The following is a 16970-nucleotide window of genomic DNA, read 5'->3' on the forward strand; positions in this document are numbered from 1 at the left end:
CAGCCTCCTGGGCAACCTCCCTGGACTACAGCAACAGGAAGGGTGATTATTACTTTAATCCCCCTGTGGAGTTCTCACATTACAAACAAAAGAAGTGGGGAATTTATTGCTCATGCTCACTGTGAGAGAGAGAAGTGAGTTTTGAACCACTACCTCAATGGTTTATGTTGTTGCATTATACAAAGGCCTCTTAGTTCTTAATTTAAGCTACAATATTTATGTGTGTACAGGTCAATTGCCAAAGCAATATAATTTAACATTATTGTAAATTTGTTTTTACTGCTTTACTCTGTAGCTTTGCTATGTGCCAGTCACTACAACCCCTCAAATGCCAGTTATTTTGTGTATTTTGTGTGTATGTCTAACATCAATGTTAAACGCAAGTACACAATGATATATAGGGCAGTGACCTTTACAAAGACACTTGAGGAGTACATTCTAAAAGGCTTCTCCTATGCTGCTACGTGAGCTTTTATTTTCGTAGATCTCTGTACCAGTATTCCAGTATTATAAAATTCCATCTATTCGATGTCATTTGCAGCAGCAAATACACCTATACAGATACTGCAGATGCTGTGTTGTAGTTGTGAGATCCTCAATCAGTGTGCATGATACTTGAAATCAATACAGTTTCAATTAAAATAGTCAAGCTGCTACAACATACTTCAATCAAAATGATTCTTAAAACTGGACAGAGTGTTTTGGCATTTACAGAGATAACATGCCTTGAGTTTTGGAGAAATGCAAGAAAGCATCAAAGGCTGACATTTGTTTCATAGATAAAGGTGCAGGATGTTGTCTCAAAAAATATCTCTGGAGAACTGTCGAACCTGGCTTTACGTTAGACTGTGTCCAACATACAAAGCCAGGATAAATGTCACATCAAGGCTACCATGCTGCTACTTTGAACTGTGTTGTTCTTTGTGTTTGGCAATTCTCCACTACATCAGCTTGTGTCATTAGTAGATAATAGCTGAGGATAGTGGTCAGCTTAATGTCTGCTATCAGACTGCCATTTGCCTGCCTGTTGTTCTTTGGACACTGTGCACTGGCTTGTCAGTCAGCGTTACCTGAGGTTAGAGGCTGCAGCACAGACGTCGTGTCGTGCCACATCTCTGCCACTCAGAGGTCCCGAGGTCCTCTCTAATGGAACCACATCAATCACAGGATTAGCTCCGTGGAAACTTTTCACCCTGTTGTGATTCCACCATCAAGAGCTGCCTCTCCCAGCCGCATTTCCACCCGACTCGCTTGTTGTCACACAGCCTTTGAGTGTTGGGAAAGGATGTCTGCTTCTGTGAATAAATGGCTTCAAACCCAGCAAACTGTGCTACTTAGTCAGTCAACTCGCATAAAGACTGAAAAAACAGATTGGTGGATGTCTTAGTATGCATGTTGTAACACGGTGTAATACTGATTTCAAATTGGAAAAGGCCTGTCTTTATTACTTCAATATTATCTGGGCGTGTGGAGCATAAGCATTAGTTTGGGGTGCCACAGTGTCACTACCAATAACGTCTCTGCAGTATGTGTGCTATATATTGTTTCTAAAAGCTCAATCTATCCAGTGCTTAACTGTTGATGATGCAGGGCTACACTATAGTATTGTCGGGCAGCAGACCAGTTTGACTTTGCTTGGGGTTTTTAAATAGATAGGGCCAATGGGTTTTTAAAACTTTTGAGGGCCTAGCTCAAAGCTACATAAATATTTAAACACTAATGGCTGGGGAAAACCAAAAGGAAAAGAGATGGATCGGATTCAAATATTAATGATCAGGCTTTCCAAAAACATAAACATTAGCGCAACATGTCATCCTAACCACGAATATTACCAAATACACTAAGCACCATGCGAAAGCTGTTGTTCAAGTAGAAAATGTATTTATAAGTGCTATGCAAAACAAAAATCTGAGGAAAATATTTTCCCATCTCTTTAATTTTACAGTCACTTATCACATTGCATCAATATGGATGTCCATTACATTCTTTAAATAAATATATCACCTAAACCACAACATGTGCCAATCCATCTGTCTTATACGTCCAATACGTGTTATCATCATTATATGAATATTTTATTAATTTCAGCTAAGTGTGTTTAGAATCTTTAAAGACAAATCCCACCTGACTCATTCACTTTTCAAGCATCTGCAAGCTTTGCTGCAAGCAAAAGTTCAACATTACTTTGGGAAAAGCTGTGCTTAGAGGAAAAAATAATCCCACTTTGATAAACAAAGATACACAAGGAACGGAAGACTAATTTGGAATATAAAACTAGATAATTAGAAATCACCAGTGGATGTAAAACAGCCAAGGAAACCTAGAATGAACTAAGAAACAAACTTCAACTAAATTAGGTTTTATTAATAGGAAAACTCAATTCCTAACAGCCCTAACAGATGCAGTCCTGAACATTTTAAGCAGTAAAAAATAAGAAAAATACATGGAAAATATAATTAAATCAGACAAGAAAAACAGCAGTTATTACAGTCAGCAGGGACACCACACAGTCTCTTTAGGAAATAAGAAATGATTTTCAAAGGTTTTAATCCAACTAATATGCAACAAAACAGAGCCCAAATCAAGGAGGCATCAGCTCTATTTATCTGCTAAATCTCACCAAAGACGTTTTTTTTTTTTTTTTAAAAAACAGATAACTGCCAGTTTTAAAATGAAAACTCCAACACCAGTTTTGATATTCCCTTGAATGTTCAGTAAAAAGACATGAGAAAGACACAAAAATAAATGAAAACAGAGACGATCTGTTTTTCAAATGTACCCTTGAAGCCAATTCACATAAACTCACAACTGAATAACAAAATCAGGACCTGATGGCTTTCCCCCGACGCAAACAAGTACCTCTTGAGTATTGTAGCTCCTCTTTTTGATTGTACAACTTTCAATTTAAAACTCTATGGAGATTCCCTGACAATGTAAATCTAACCACAATCATGCTTCTATTGAAGCACTGCACAGACCTTGCTGTGACATCTATTCATAATTCCACTTTACTGAAAGAAATTACACAGACACGGACGTTCACCATACTACCTTGCATGTACAATCATCCTTTATGCAGATGAAATAGTGCTATTTCTACAAAACCATTTCTGGCCATTAAAAGACACGCTCAAGCTAAGATCCATCAGACCATACTTCACCTTTCAGATGACATATTCCCCATAAATGACTCATACACCATACACAACATGGTCTACAGTACCTACATTAACAATTATTTGTACACACACCAACATAATATGCAAAACTAAACATATTGTAGTTGTCCTGTCTGCAGTCTCCTCATTTATAATTGGAAAGAGTTGGATAAAGTGCTTAACACCACTCTCAGCAGGGCACACAGTTCAGGCTCTGTCTAAAGGTAAATAAAATGCATATGCCAGCACATTTAAAGCTCACACATCACATTGTGTTTGTTTAATTAAAAAAAATAACAATGCACAAACAAGGTTGTGGTTTTGCCGGAAGGTCGGTTTTGAAACTATTTGTTAGTTGGTTCATTGACTTTCTGGAGACTCTGGGTCGCAGTGATGGGAAGGTTCAAAACACTGTTATACTATTGCAGTTTTTGTATGGTTTTAACAAATGATATAATGAAGTGCCAACGTCTGGGCTGAAAAAAGAAGCCAACACAGAAGTGCCAAAAACAGTTCCACTTGAGGCTGGCTCCAAAAGCAATCAAATCCCTTCGACTTCCATATTAAAATGCCCAACTTAACAGCTGAAATAGACACTTTTTCACACAGGCTGGTACAAAAGACAGTTTTTTTCTCTAACTAATTTCCCCTGTTCTATGCAACTGTGCACGAGATGAATTCTTAAGAAACTCATATATTCAGATTCATTTGACCCACCACAACCCCACCATGCTTCACCTTTTTGTCCATTTTTGGATTGGCCATGAGTTTTTTAGAGTCGGACACTGCCAGGGTGGCAACGTCCAGAGCCAAAATACTGAATTTATAATGGCTCTTTATGCAGTCAATGGATATATTGTGCTATTTAGTGAGCTCTGAGGGGCTGGTAGGTAGGATTTTACCTTTGGACAGAGGCAGGCTAGCCTTTTCCCCCTTTTTTCCAGTCTTCATGCCAAGATCACCATCATCTTATGCTCTAGATCCATAATGTTCTTGGTCAATACAGAATGTATATATTAAGCTTCTCTGCAAGAAAGTGAATCCATAGTCTCCAAAAATGTCAAACAATTTGCTCAAGATGATGTATCACATACGTCACTGTTCAGTTGTCTTTGATGTTATTTTCTTAAAAAAACAAAACTTCCTGCATTTGAGGTGGTAGGTTATACATTTTGTAACTTTAAGTGGTCTCAGTGAATGTTATTAAGATTTTTATGATGACCCAAGGCTTTTTGCCAAAGATGAATTTGAGGTCTTTTGTAATGGAAGGATGGGTGTTTTAAAATGGAGAGACCTGTCACCCTAACATTACTTTGCAAATGGACATGAGGCAACATTAGCTTTTAACATCACAGGTGATTAACATTAATGACGAGTCCATATTTTATTCAGAAAATACAGGGGACGATGAGCCATAAAAAGAAAGATGACCTGTTGTATTGTGAGTGAACATCCATTAATCAAACAGACCTATAATACACAGTTTTTGATTTCAGAATACAATACAGCTTTATCTCTTTTAAGCCCGAAAAAGCATGTAGTAAATTAAAACTTCAAACAGAAGGCAAGTAAAAATGCATCATTCTTCTACCAAATAAAGTGCTTCTGTTTCCTTTCCACCTAAGCATACACACACACATACATTCATACAATGCATATGCACGCAACTTTTACAGTGCAGCAGAATGTATGTTTTGGAACAAAAGTTGAAGTCAGCTCAAGGCTATGCAGCTACTCTAAAGCTTATATAATTCAGGTTCAGGTCAGATATTCACATATTGTCTCTTTTCATGTGTTACACTGTGCGGCATGCTGTTAAATGTACTCCTGTCACAGGCTAATAGTGGTGAGCAATTACTGTGGTTTGCTTTGGTTTTTGAAAGATAACTATTTAAGAAGGCTGATCCTCCTGCACCTGTTGGATAAAGATGCAGGAGAAAAGACAAGAAAACAATGAATTAGCAACCACAAAAGGGAGGACGGTAAATAAAAGGCAGATGGAGGATTCATCGTGCCACTAAATGTATGCAATGTATCTTCTCACACAGATACATTTGTTTCTTTGACCAGACAACAGCCATATCTATCCATTTGCTCAATCTGCTGATCATGCATGCACTGGAGAGAGAGGCAGGGAAACACCATGAACAGGTGGCCAGTCAATCATAGAGTGGATACATGGAGAATAGGCAAATTTCGCAAACGGCCTCAGGTCTGTTTGTCTCTGTCTCCTGCCCAGGGACTGCAGATGTAAATTAGCTTTCAGCTAACTCTGGTACAGCTAAGAAGCTGTGCACTGTCCCTGTCAAATAAACAAATAAAATAAAAAAATAAATAAGTTTGAACTAAGAACCTTGTTGCCATAGTGCTAAACACCATCCTACTAGTTAGTGCACTCCTGTCAGAATACACTGTTGAAGTAGTTTAGACATCAATTTAAAAAAAAAAACAGAAATAATTGCACCAATCTCGGTTCACTCATGTTTTTGAACACCAATGTGCTCGCCGTCTTTTTTTTCACTCAGAAACCAGCTAAAAATGTACCCTCCTTTTGGTGATGATAAGTAAGCCAGAAAGCTGACATTTTCCAATGAAGCTCTTCACCTCAAGGCCACTCAGTTTGCTCCACCTAAACTGCATTTTTTACAGAGCTTGAATCTACAGAAATACAGAAAGTGAACACATATTTATTTGGGTTATAATTAATACAGGAAATCCCTGAGCAACCTTTTCTGGTCGGTTTCTTTTTCCAGGATGTCCTCTACCAAGACACTGTATTAAATCAATTTTTCACAGTCTTTATCATCACGAGTCAGAGGACACAGCCAGCATTCTGCAGAGTGACTCCGTCCATGTTTCCTCGTCTGCCCCGACATAAAGACATGCACGCTCCTCAAAGCAACATTCAATCACCCATGCACTGCAAATTTGATTTAAGACTTCAATTTCATTAGCCGCACATTTTCCAGAGGACAACACATGCAGAGCTCAGGCCCTCACACTTCATCATCATCTTTGCCAATCCTGTTTTATTTGCCCCCTCTTCTTTTTAGAGTTAACCAACCCTGAAAAACAAACAGGCTATGTACATGTTTTTGGTAGCAGATGCTGAAAAGACAGACAGACAGTCAGAGAGACAGACAGGAAGCCTTTGCAAAAAGAGGATATAGGCAGGTATAGAGGCTGTAAAGCTGTGACAAAGACGTGCACTGGGAAACATGACAGGAGTGATAAGTAAAAATGAATATGCCTCAGGCAGCTGACTACTGATTACTTTCTTACTATTATGGCCTCACGTTTCCAAGGCAGTTTGCTCTATGGTGGGCTGTAAAACAGCACAGTGAGCATATCACTGGTGTGGCTAATGCTTGCAACCTGCTTCCATCACCGCATAAAACGCAACCCTGCTTCAAATCACAGCAGCTGTGTCGAAATTACATAAAATATACTGATTCTCACCAGGTTTGGAGTATGTAGCGCATTCATTTAAGTAAAGTGACAAAGTCGGGTATGCTTATAACATCTCTTTATGTGGCGTTAACTGACGATTATCTGACAGTGCGGTGCACAGAAGAAATAAAGGAGCTACTCATAGCTGGTAGAAAATTAAAGCAAATTGCGGATGTGACGCAGCCGAAAAGGAAAAGAGCCTGGTGTTTCTATAGTTTGAAAAGACTTAAACAACAATACACTTATTCTGTCCGTCAATACTTTCCGACTTACCTTCTCTGTCTACAGCACTCGGCCCCAAGCCCATTTGTAATGATACAAATCTTTCAGGACAGGTACAATAATAAAAATTTGATTTTGAAGACAGCTAAGCAACAGCTAGGCACTGCAATCTTTATCCAGCGTCACTCAAACAGGAGTAAACAGTACTTTTCTAGAGGGTTATTTTTACCTCACGATTAATACACGTTTAATGCTGTGAGTAATCACGGCAGCAGAATAGTATCTGTAGAATAGACCCGAAATACACTTCAGCGCCCGTGACGGGTCATCGTGAAGAAGTAACACGTCAACTTCATGGCTCACCAGTGTGCATGTACAGCCTGTTCTCACTCACACATTGTCAAATGCAGCAGCCTGGTCAGTGGCTCTGCTCTAAGTTGTAGGTTGTAGCTGTACAGTAGGAACCCCTCTAGTTTCACCTCTTGAAGTGCCATGCTAGGCTATGAAGAGCCAGAGAAGTCAAAAGCAGGGTGGTTTGATGTTTCATACACTAGACTTTCCTTCCAGAGACCCTAATAAGGATCTGTTTGTGACTTAAAAGTTATTTATTTTTTAAATTATATTACATAATTAAGTTACTTTGGGGTAAATTACTTGAGCTATGAGCTTATGTCACTGACACTACATGACCTGAGATGCGTCACATAACAAGCGTTATGTAAGTTACGAGACTGAAAGTAGTTATTTTAACACAAAGTATGATCTTTCTCTTTACCTAACCAAACCGTGGCCCACGGCTTAATATGTGAACAGCTGTCAGCAAGCTTCATTTTGAAAGTCTAACCAGACGTTGCATACATATTACATATTACAGAGCCCTTCAAGTGCAAAACTGATACTAGAGGGGTAGGTAGAGCATCAAAGTGAGAAGTTGAGAGTGAGAATATGTAATAACTAGTTGTAGTTAGTTGTAACAGACAGTATTTCTTAGTAGGATCAATTCATATCCTTGTTTATCAATCACCCTTGAAGACGAGTGATGCATTTTTATTCCACCTTTTCAATCTCCAAACGATCGGTGTGGAACGACATTATGCAGCCCACACGCTGGGATGTGACAAGTGGCAGTCATGCTGGTCCCTTTTTTTTTTTTTTGTAAAGTTATTGCAATTGTGCCTGTGACCTCATCACCGACATGCCAAAAAAATACTGCTGACCTTCGCATATGTTCAACAGGAGAACAGCGGAAAAGAAAAGAAGCAGGGACAGGGCAGGAGAATGCTTGACTAAGCAGTAGCTGTTACCTCATTAGGGCTGGTGCTCCACAATGATGTTTAAAACATGAACTGCACACTCATTTAGCGCGTAATTTGACTGAGGTGCGACAGGGTCGAACAAGGGGGCGCAGCCAAAGTGGAAGGGTCATGATCATTAAGATAATATTAACTAACATTACCTAAGCACGGCATACGTGACTCCAATTCTCTCTTGCCTCCCAAGGTGTGGCATCTCTTTCTACAAATCCGTTATTTCTACTCTCTTTTTCTCTCTATTTTTTTTTTTTACTACCTTTCAATTGCTCTGTCCCTCACTCTCTCTCTCTCTCTCTCTCTCTCTGCACACACATACGCACTCACCATTCAAGTTTTAGAAAGCACTGTAGGCAGAAATGCCATTGGTTTGGATCATGCTGAGGAAGCAGGAATTAATTCCAATCAGGCTTGAACAGGGAAGAGCCATTCCATTTTGCACCACTCCTGGAGTCACTCAAACAAGAAGCACCCCCACCTCTACTGCATATGCATGAACACACACACACACACACACACACACACACACACACACACACACACACACAAACAACATTCTCAGCACACGTGTTATTGTGCTATCGCTTAGCAGCCAAACGGAATTTTGTTTATTGCACATCGGCTGTGTCGTTGACATTAATACCATGCTAATGAAGCCCCTGACACCCTCATTCACCTGTCTCTTCCATTTCGCTGAGAATTTTAAGCAGCCGCGAGGCGCCGCTAATACTGTGGCTCACAATAAAAAACATGTTTGTTGAGATTAAAAGCATTGTGTTTTCCGTGTCAAAAGCGTTCATGGAAATGTGGTGTACCCTCGCCATTATCTACTCTTCTGAAGCACCTCTCCTCTTTCCCCTGTATTCCCACTTTCATCATTTGCTTCATAGCAGTGTGTCAGAACACAGCCACAAAGCTCATCTGGCTGTAATGCAATTCATTTCTCCTTTCTCTATGTGCCTACGCCGTCTCCTTCGTTTCCCATCTCATTCCTAACTACGGGTCATAGCTCTGAGTCAGTCCGTGCGGGGATCCTCCTCAAATGTCCATGTCGCCGTTCTACCTCTTCCTCATCCACAATGAATTCACTGACTCCACATCTATTTTCATCTAATCTCCTGTCTGCTTTTTCCTATTTCCATCTCCACAATGGGGCAGAATTTTAGCATACTGCTCTTCCTGGCACTTTTCAGCTTCCCCTGAGCCCGGGACAAAGCATTATGTTGCAGACCCTACCTTTGCATCATGAAAATAGCTGTAATATAACCGGTAATTCTGTGCAGCATCTGCACTGTTGGGCCATCCTTAGCTCAAAGCTTGAAACAAGTATCCAGATGGTCCCTGTCTCACTGCACTGCATGTTTCCCGCCTTACCTATTGGTGACAGCTCTGCCACACTGCCGATATAAGGACCCTCCAAGAACTTGGGCTCGCTGTCGTTGATGTCCTGGACCTTGATGACAAACTCCGACTCTGGTTCCAGAGGGCCGTTGGAGAGACTGTCGCGGGCCTGAGCCCTGAGTGTGTAAAAGGCCTTCTCTTCTCGGTCCAGTCTCTCCGTGGCGTGGATGTCTCCTGTTAGCTCATCGATGATGAAGATGGTGCCCGCCCCTTCTCCAGAGATGGTGTACTTGATGTTGCCCTCACCTTCGTCAGAGTCAGTATGGATCTGTGGATTGATGCAAAATAAATGTGAGGACAGCGAGTTCATTACAGGAGGAACATTCATTGTCAGTCATTGTAACCCCCTTACTCTAGATATTACATTTACGTAATAATAATCTGCAACAGTAATTACATTTTGTTTGAAATGTAAATTAATGCTGCTATTAACATTGTTAATTAACATATTTGCCAAGCATTCACTGACAATATAATTAATTTGTTTTCCCTATAATATCAGCTCTTACACTACGTCTGCTCATAGTGACAGAGCATTTTATTTTTTACTTCTGCAAAGGAGGTTTTGTTTTTAGTCATTATTGGTTGGTTGTTGGGTTAGGATGGATGGAGGATGGGTCTCAGCACAGAATAGAACCCATTAAGTTTTGGAGCAGATCATTTTGATTAAAGTTACTGCACCAATGGATTGAATACTTAGCAACGAGTTTAACATTCAAATGTTAGAATCCGCAGGTTATTTACTTTAACCTTTTCAACCTAACACAGGGATCATCGATGCCACTCGATTTTGTTCAGACAAAACATCTAATTAGTCAAAATCTCAAATTTATCAAAAATAGCTAACTGAATTTTTGGGGACATTTGCATGAAAATGTACAAGATTATAATTATTTAGTTCTGATGTGATTATTTTCTAGCTTTAAAACTGCTTAGAGGTAAAGTTAAAGGGACATTCATGAAGGTTAATCTAATCTAATCTAATGAATCATTCAGAGAATGCTTTTACATGCAGCAGATACTGTAATTTATTAAGATTAAATTCAAGTACCTTTTTTGTTGGAGTACATTTGAAGGCAGACTACAAAGTTATAATCAAAAGATGAGTTCTTGAAACCATTTTACACTTTTATTACATTTTGAAGCAGACAACACAAGTCGCAGCGTCAACTGGGAAGGGTTCAAAGTCATCAATCACGATCCAGTCAGTGACAACAGAGAGATAAGACGTCACAGTTTCCCCCGATATTTAGGCCACTCTCTATCACACGACTCACACTGCACACTTAGATCACAATAAGAGACCTGAGCTCCATTCATTGATGAATGCTGTGAGAAAGTGCAGTTGAAAGTGCACAAAAACTAGCACCCGGACCTTTGAGTTGAGATTATGTCACACATTCTGCAAGGAATTTTATTAAGTTTCAGCTGCTGTGGAAGCTGAGGGTTTTGGTAATTGATAGTTGTCAGAAAATGACATTTTGTCATCAGCCGTGACCAAAAGAAATTAGCACATTTCTTCCACCCATTCCCTTATCTTATTCCCCAATAGCAATTGCAGTTTAAGGCCCTCTGAGAGCTCCCCGCAGCCCAGCCATCACCGTTGTCAGAGGAAAAAAAAGACACCGCACTTCTAGCGATGATTTACACCTTTCTTGCACATATTGCCCTTCACAGGATGTGACGCCCAAACTAGGAGATCAAAGTCATTTCAAAGATTGTTAAAGGTAGAGACATGGAGGTGCCGGGGCTGAAAAGTGAACTTAAAAGGGCCCTTATAAATCAGAGCTATAGTTCCCCCCTAATGTGATTAGAAGACATTCCAGAGGCAGCAATAGGAGCAGCATCGGTCCCCCATCCCAACCTCCCCTTTGGCTCTTTAGTGAGCACTAGACCTGCTCCCTCTCTCTCTCCCGCCCTCACTTACCTTCCATCCGAAATTATAATTCAGAGCTGTCTATGCAGTGTAACTGTGGTTCAATCTACTGAGCAGACCAGGGGAGAGGGGAAATCGCCCTGGCCTCCCTGGTTAATATTTTATAAAGGCTTAATTAAATACAGGCTTCTATCACCCTCGCGGGGGTTTTCATTAAGTATTTGTCGTAAAACTGCGGAATAATGCAAGCCTGCGCCGTGATATTGCTTCCCTCATCCATTTTCCCCTCCCTTTTTATCTATCTGTTTTTGCCTTTTTCCCACCATTCTGAATCATCCTGAAGACAAATACATGAACGCTCGGAGAAAATATACTGCCGAATACTTTGGTGGTATCAATATTTCAGTTATAATAAAAGAAGTTTCATTGGTCCAAACCGTGAGGGTTATCCAATAAAAATGTGCATAGTCATGCCCAACTGGATATCACTCTCCCTCTCGCTAACCCTGTCTCTGTATTTCTAAATTAGATTCTGCAGACAAGGATGTGTGTGAAATGTTGTCATCAAGTGTTAATTCAATTGCGCAAATGCTGGCACCATGCACGCCAACTTCTTACCTACTGTATGTGCATACGCAGCCACACACACCTACCTACTGTGCATGCTTGCACACACACACACAGTGGGTTCATCATTCTGCTGGGATGATGCTATTTCTCCCCCCTCAGGCTGGATATACCCATCCGTCTGTCAGTCTATCCTTGCTGGAGTGATTCAAGTTGGCAGCTTGAAAAACACACACACACTACGCTTAGCTAAGTCGTTCTAACTAAAGGTCAGAGCCAGGACGTCACTCACTTTGCAAAATAACCAGGAGTCCAAACGTCCCGTTAACAAATTTGCATGAGAAGAAGATGGAGAGGAAACAAATTCTCCACTACGGCCGAGTAGGAATCATGACCGCTTCATCGGTCTAATCTTTGATGCATCTCCGTGAACACGTCATGTTTTAGATACCGCAGCTGTGACGTCGGATGAATACAGTAATACGATGGGAAACATATATAGAAATCCACCCTTGTTGCTTGACCAGGGGCATGTAAGATTTTCATTGGCCAGCTCAGTAGTCTTGAGAGGTTAAACTCTAAAAAACATATACATCCTGACCCACAAAAAACTCAGCATAAATAAATCGATACTCCACACAAAATCTACCATTTGTTGATAAAACACTCCCCCTGCAGCCGAGAAAGGTGGTCATTAAAAACAAAAAAAAATGTAGTTTCCTCATTGACAGAGAGCAGCAGCTTTCGGTCAGCTTGAGTTCAGTCGCTAACAACTGATTCCAGCAGTGATTATGGTCGTTCTCCCACAGTGAAAATGGGTCACCATTGGATTCCATTATTACAGGCTGAATTCAAGCTAACCACTGCCACCGATCCCAGTCTGTAAGGAAAGTACAAAACACTTTAGAACCACTTTTCAAAGCTGCAGGAGGAGTTTTCACTATTTGGTTTGACATTAACATTTTGGGGGGGAGTTTTACTTCCCCCTGGATGCAGGCATAATGTGTTGACATTAAAGGCAGGAGCACACGTCTACTTACAAAGATGGAGTATGAATATTGGTCAGTCCAATACAGGTTTTCTGCAACATGTGAAACAGGCCTACATAAAACAGTGTGTTGCATCAGTGGTGTACTGTGGCACTGTCATTGCTCACTTGAAATCAATTCTATCACAACCCAACAGGCAGAATAAATGCAAAACCATAGATATGTTGAAAGTTTACATGTTGCAACTTTACTTTTCTTCAGCTTCAATTTTTTATTTTATTTTTAGACAATGCTGTACAAATGCTCTGGTTAGGTGTAGACCAAAAAAACCCCCACTTGGTTAAGGGTTAGGAAAAGATCATGTTTTGGTTTTTAAAATACCTGTTTTTTGTCGCCACAAACTCAATGTCAGCTCATGTGATTTCGTATATATATAATATTTTGTTGGAATATCAATATAGCACAAAGCCTATGACCTGTACGAATGTGTATCAGTGGTTTGGAGGAACTTTAAATGCCAAATTTTTCTCTGTGACTCCACTGTCAACAATTTAAGTTTGACATTTTGTGGAGGATTTTTTGGGTCTGCTAACTTCATGTGTCATCATGCCAACCCAGAGGCTTTCAAACTATGGGGTACAAAAAGTCAGTGGTCTATTATTAATTGGCCTCAGTGCAGTCGTCAGGAAAACCGGTGATAGCCCAGTGTCATCCGGGATTTGCTAGACAATATTTATATTTAATGATTATTGGACATCAAGCATACAGATTGTTTCATTCAAAGGTTTAAATTTGCTTTTGTTTATAATTGAGTACAAATAATTAACTGTTAATGATTGATTGACAGCATATGCCCGTATAATTTAAAAGAGTTATCGGTAACTGTGTAATCACCCTCGAAATTCACCCTTATTTGTGCTGCTGAGTGCTGCAGCCTCATATTACTTCTGCAGGGCTTCGGATTTTTTAGCATTAAGGTGCACATAAGTCAAGTGAACAGCTGTACAGTAAACGATTGATAACAGGAAAAAAAGTGCAATACATACTTTTCGTCAAGTATTTCTGAACCACAGCGCACGCAAAAAGTACTCAACTGATTACCTCGCGGCCAGCATGGAAGGAACAGTTACAGCGAACTCTCTCAAAAATCTGGCATTGGAATATAGTAGAAGCATAAAAATAATATGTCTTTTAACTTGTCTTTAAAAATGTGTATTTTTAAATGTAGCTCAGCACTTATTATGACTCATTGTCTTGATTTAAGTCCAAACTTCACGCGAGTAGTAGTTAGCAATGCCTCGGGGTTTACAGTGTGGTGACTCAGGGGAGAGTGAGGTTGATGATGCCCTGTCAGGTTCACCTTTGGGTCATAACAAAGTGTCTAGCTGTCACTGTGGGCTAACCTGCTGAAGGGGATGACATATGACTCACATGCAGTGACGGAAAGTTTCCTTCGTATGCGGTAGTCAGCTCTTTTGTTGACTGAGAGTATGTTAAAGATCAAACTCAGACTAAACTAACCTATGAGTGTTTAGTGATAATTTGCTTTTGAAAAGGCACTATTTTTAGAAACCTAAAGGAGACCTATTATGCTGTTTGGTTTATTCTTTTCCTTCAGTGTTTTATAAAGGTTCTTGTGCATGTTAGATCTTGAAAGTTAAAAAGATTAAAGTCCACACCAAAAACAGCTGTTCTCCCCTACAGAAAACCCTGCTCCTGAAACGTGACATGACTTCTTGACCTCACGCTACGTCACTATGTCGCACATTTGCACAATTTATGCCAAGAGGCTAGTTCTGCGCATATGAATTAATTACGTGAGGCTGCGCTGTTGTTGTCAGTGATGCTAGCTCAGGCATGTGCATGCTGACCAATCGGAGGATACTGGGTATTCAGGAGGGGGGCCCTTAAAGAGACAGGAGCCTTTCAGACAGAGGGGCAATACAATGCTAGTGTATTGGACAATATGAGAAAACCGATTTGTTTTTTGAGCATTAAAGCATGTAAGCGTATTCTAGAAGTAACCCAAAATAAAATTATGAACCTGAAAATGAGCATAATATGTCTCCTGAAAACACCTGCAGCACTTCCAAGCACACGTGTGTCGATGACAAGCGAGTGAGTTTAACATTTTTAATACTTACAGGCTTCTAAGCACAGGTAAACATACTGTACTATAAAGTAACCAGCATAACGACAGAAGAAAAAAAATAGAATACTTTAGAATAGGGAGATATTTGGGGAGCAGGATTTTACATTTCCAGTGGAGATAGCAGAACGTGGGCCGCACTGAATCCTCGGTTTATTGAGGGTTTCAAAGCGGGAGCAAATTGGCTGTCTTATATTTAAGTCTGTGTAATCAGGAGTAGGCCTGCCACATTTCACTGCAGCTTGTCAAGCTCTCTGATCTTAACAGCTTCAAAGTGTTAACAAGGTGACTGTATCAGAGACAGCCTAGGTGGAAACAGCTATGGGGAAGGAAGCGTACAGACCATCGGCTCAGAGCCAGAAAGTAGAGGGCAGAGTAACGGAGGGGGGGGAAGAAAGAGAAGGAAGTCAGAGTGAGAAAAGAAATCAAAACGAACGGGGACTATTGCTGGGATGTGCTGGAATGAGAGGCAGAGCTGCAGAGGCTTAGACGGAGGATAGAGGAGAGAAAAGAGCATCATGACATTACGATGACTTTATGTATAAATAATTCTGAAAGCTGATAACACAGAGCAAACAAAAGGCTCTCTCATCGTCCAAAATGGGTAACGCGGTTCACTAAAATGCCATACCCAGTGACAGCACAGTGGTTTTTTTTTTTGTACCCCTCATCTTAAGCTGCTTTGTTCCTCTTTGATGACAGCCTTGTGATGTTGTTACAATTGGACTTAGATTTGACTAATTATAGCTTGGATCACTGCGACGAGGAGAATTACTTTAACAGGCATACTACGTGCATTTTTCTGTTGTCTGACTGCCTCCGTCCATGGCCAAACACCTTTTATTCTCATTCATAACTCAGACACGGCATGAAAAATATGCCACCCAGAGACTACTCGGGTGTCAAAAGGAAAATATCAAATCAGACAAAACATGAAAATGATTAAATTTCCTCTAACAACCACAGTAAAGGAAAACAGCAATAGGACAAAAACTAGATACAAAATCTTTACTCGTGCTTGAGGACTTGAAAGTATTTTATAGACCACACCAAACCTGCTGTTGTCCAAACCAGAACAACACACTACCATACGCCATAAATCAAACTGATATTCTCCAGAAGAATCTAGACGTTTCAGTGGACAAAAACTACGAGGCCATCTGCTTCATTTGGCTCCTGGTTGAATGCAGAAAAGTTAAGAAGGGACAAAGAAGCACGCTGAACATGGTGTCTACAGGCACTTTCTTCAGTCAGTGCTGAGGAAGAATAAACGCACGGTCGCATGCCACACAAAGTCCCACAATCTCTCCCTCTCCCTCTTGCACACACACACAACCCATGGATTTATTTCTGACAGCTTTTGTCAAAGTAGAGGAGAGAGCAACATGACCGCGGAGAAGAATGTGTCATTTCTGCGTCCTTTACTTCCTTTAACAACCGCCATTTAGGATTATCTGGGCTCAACAGCAACTCTTACAAAAGCACCGCCACCTCCCCTTCCCACTACACGGCACCTTTTCGAAGGTAGTTGGCAAGAAAACATGTATAGATGTATCGTTTAAAGTCTACAGGGATTTATTACCTAAATGTCCTGACCAAAGCAGCCAGTTTAATGTCATATGAGTGACCATTTTATTGGTAAATGTGATTTCATTAGCAGAGTAGTGGCAGCCACAGTGTGAGATGGAGCGAGCTTGGCAAGTTTGCTGAGTTGGAGTAAAGTAATATGAAAAAAAAGCTTGTTGTAATTATCCAGTACAGAGGCACACTGCTTGGCTTTAATCCGCTACTGCTCAATTTAAAGTGTTGATACCAAAAATCCAGCAGAGTCCATCTGGGTGTGTGTGT

General features: G+C 40.4%; 2 protein-coding genes across 2 annotated transcripts in view; one reads left to right on the top strand and one right to left on the bottom strand.

The window, feature by feature from the left end:
• Positions 1–9869, bottom strand: part of cdh22 (cadherin 22) — a gene marked incomplete at its 5' end in the record, with an annotated part of 67017 nt that extends 57148 nt beyond the window's left edge. The window contains one exon of the mRNA XM_084348834.1: positions 9515–9869. Coding sequence (XP_084204960.1) covers positions 9515–9869 — 355 coding nt within the window. The remainder of the gene's footprint in view (positions 1–9514) is intronic.
• LOC311254519 (uncharacterized protein) overlaps positions 1–16970 on the top strand; it is a 134913-nt gene that overhangs the window by 99067 nt on the left and 18876 nt on the right. The window lies entirely within an intron of this gene.

Source organism: Pagrus pagrus, assembly GCF_965226575.1.
Source record: "Pagrus pagrus genome assembly, chromosome: 3".
Classification (NCBI taxonomy): Eukaryota; Metazoa; Chordata; class Actinopteri; order Spariformes; family Sparidae; genus Pagrus; species Pagrus pagrus.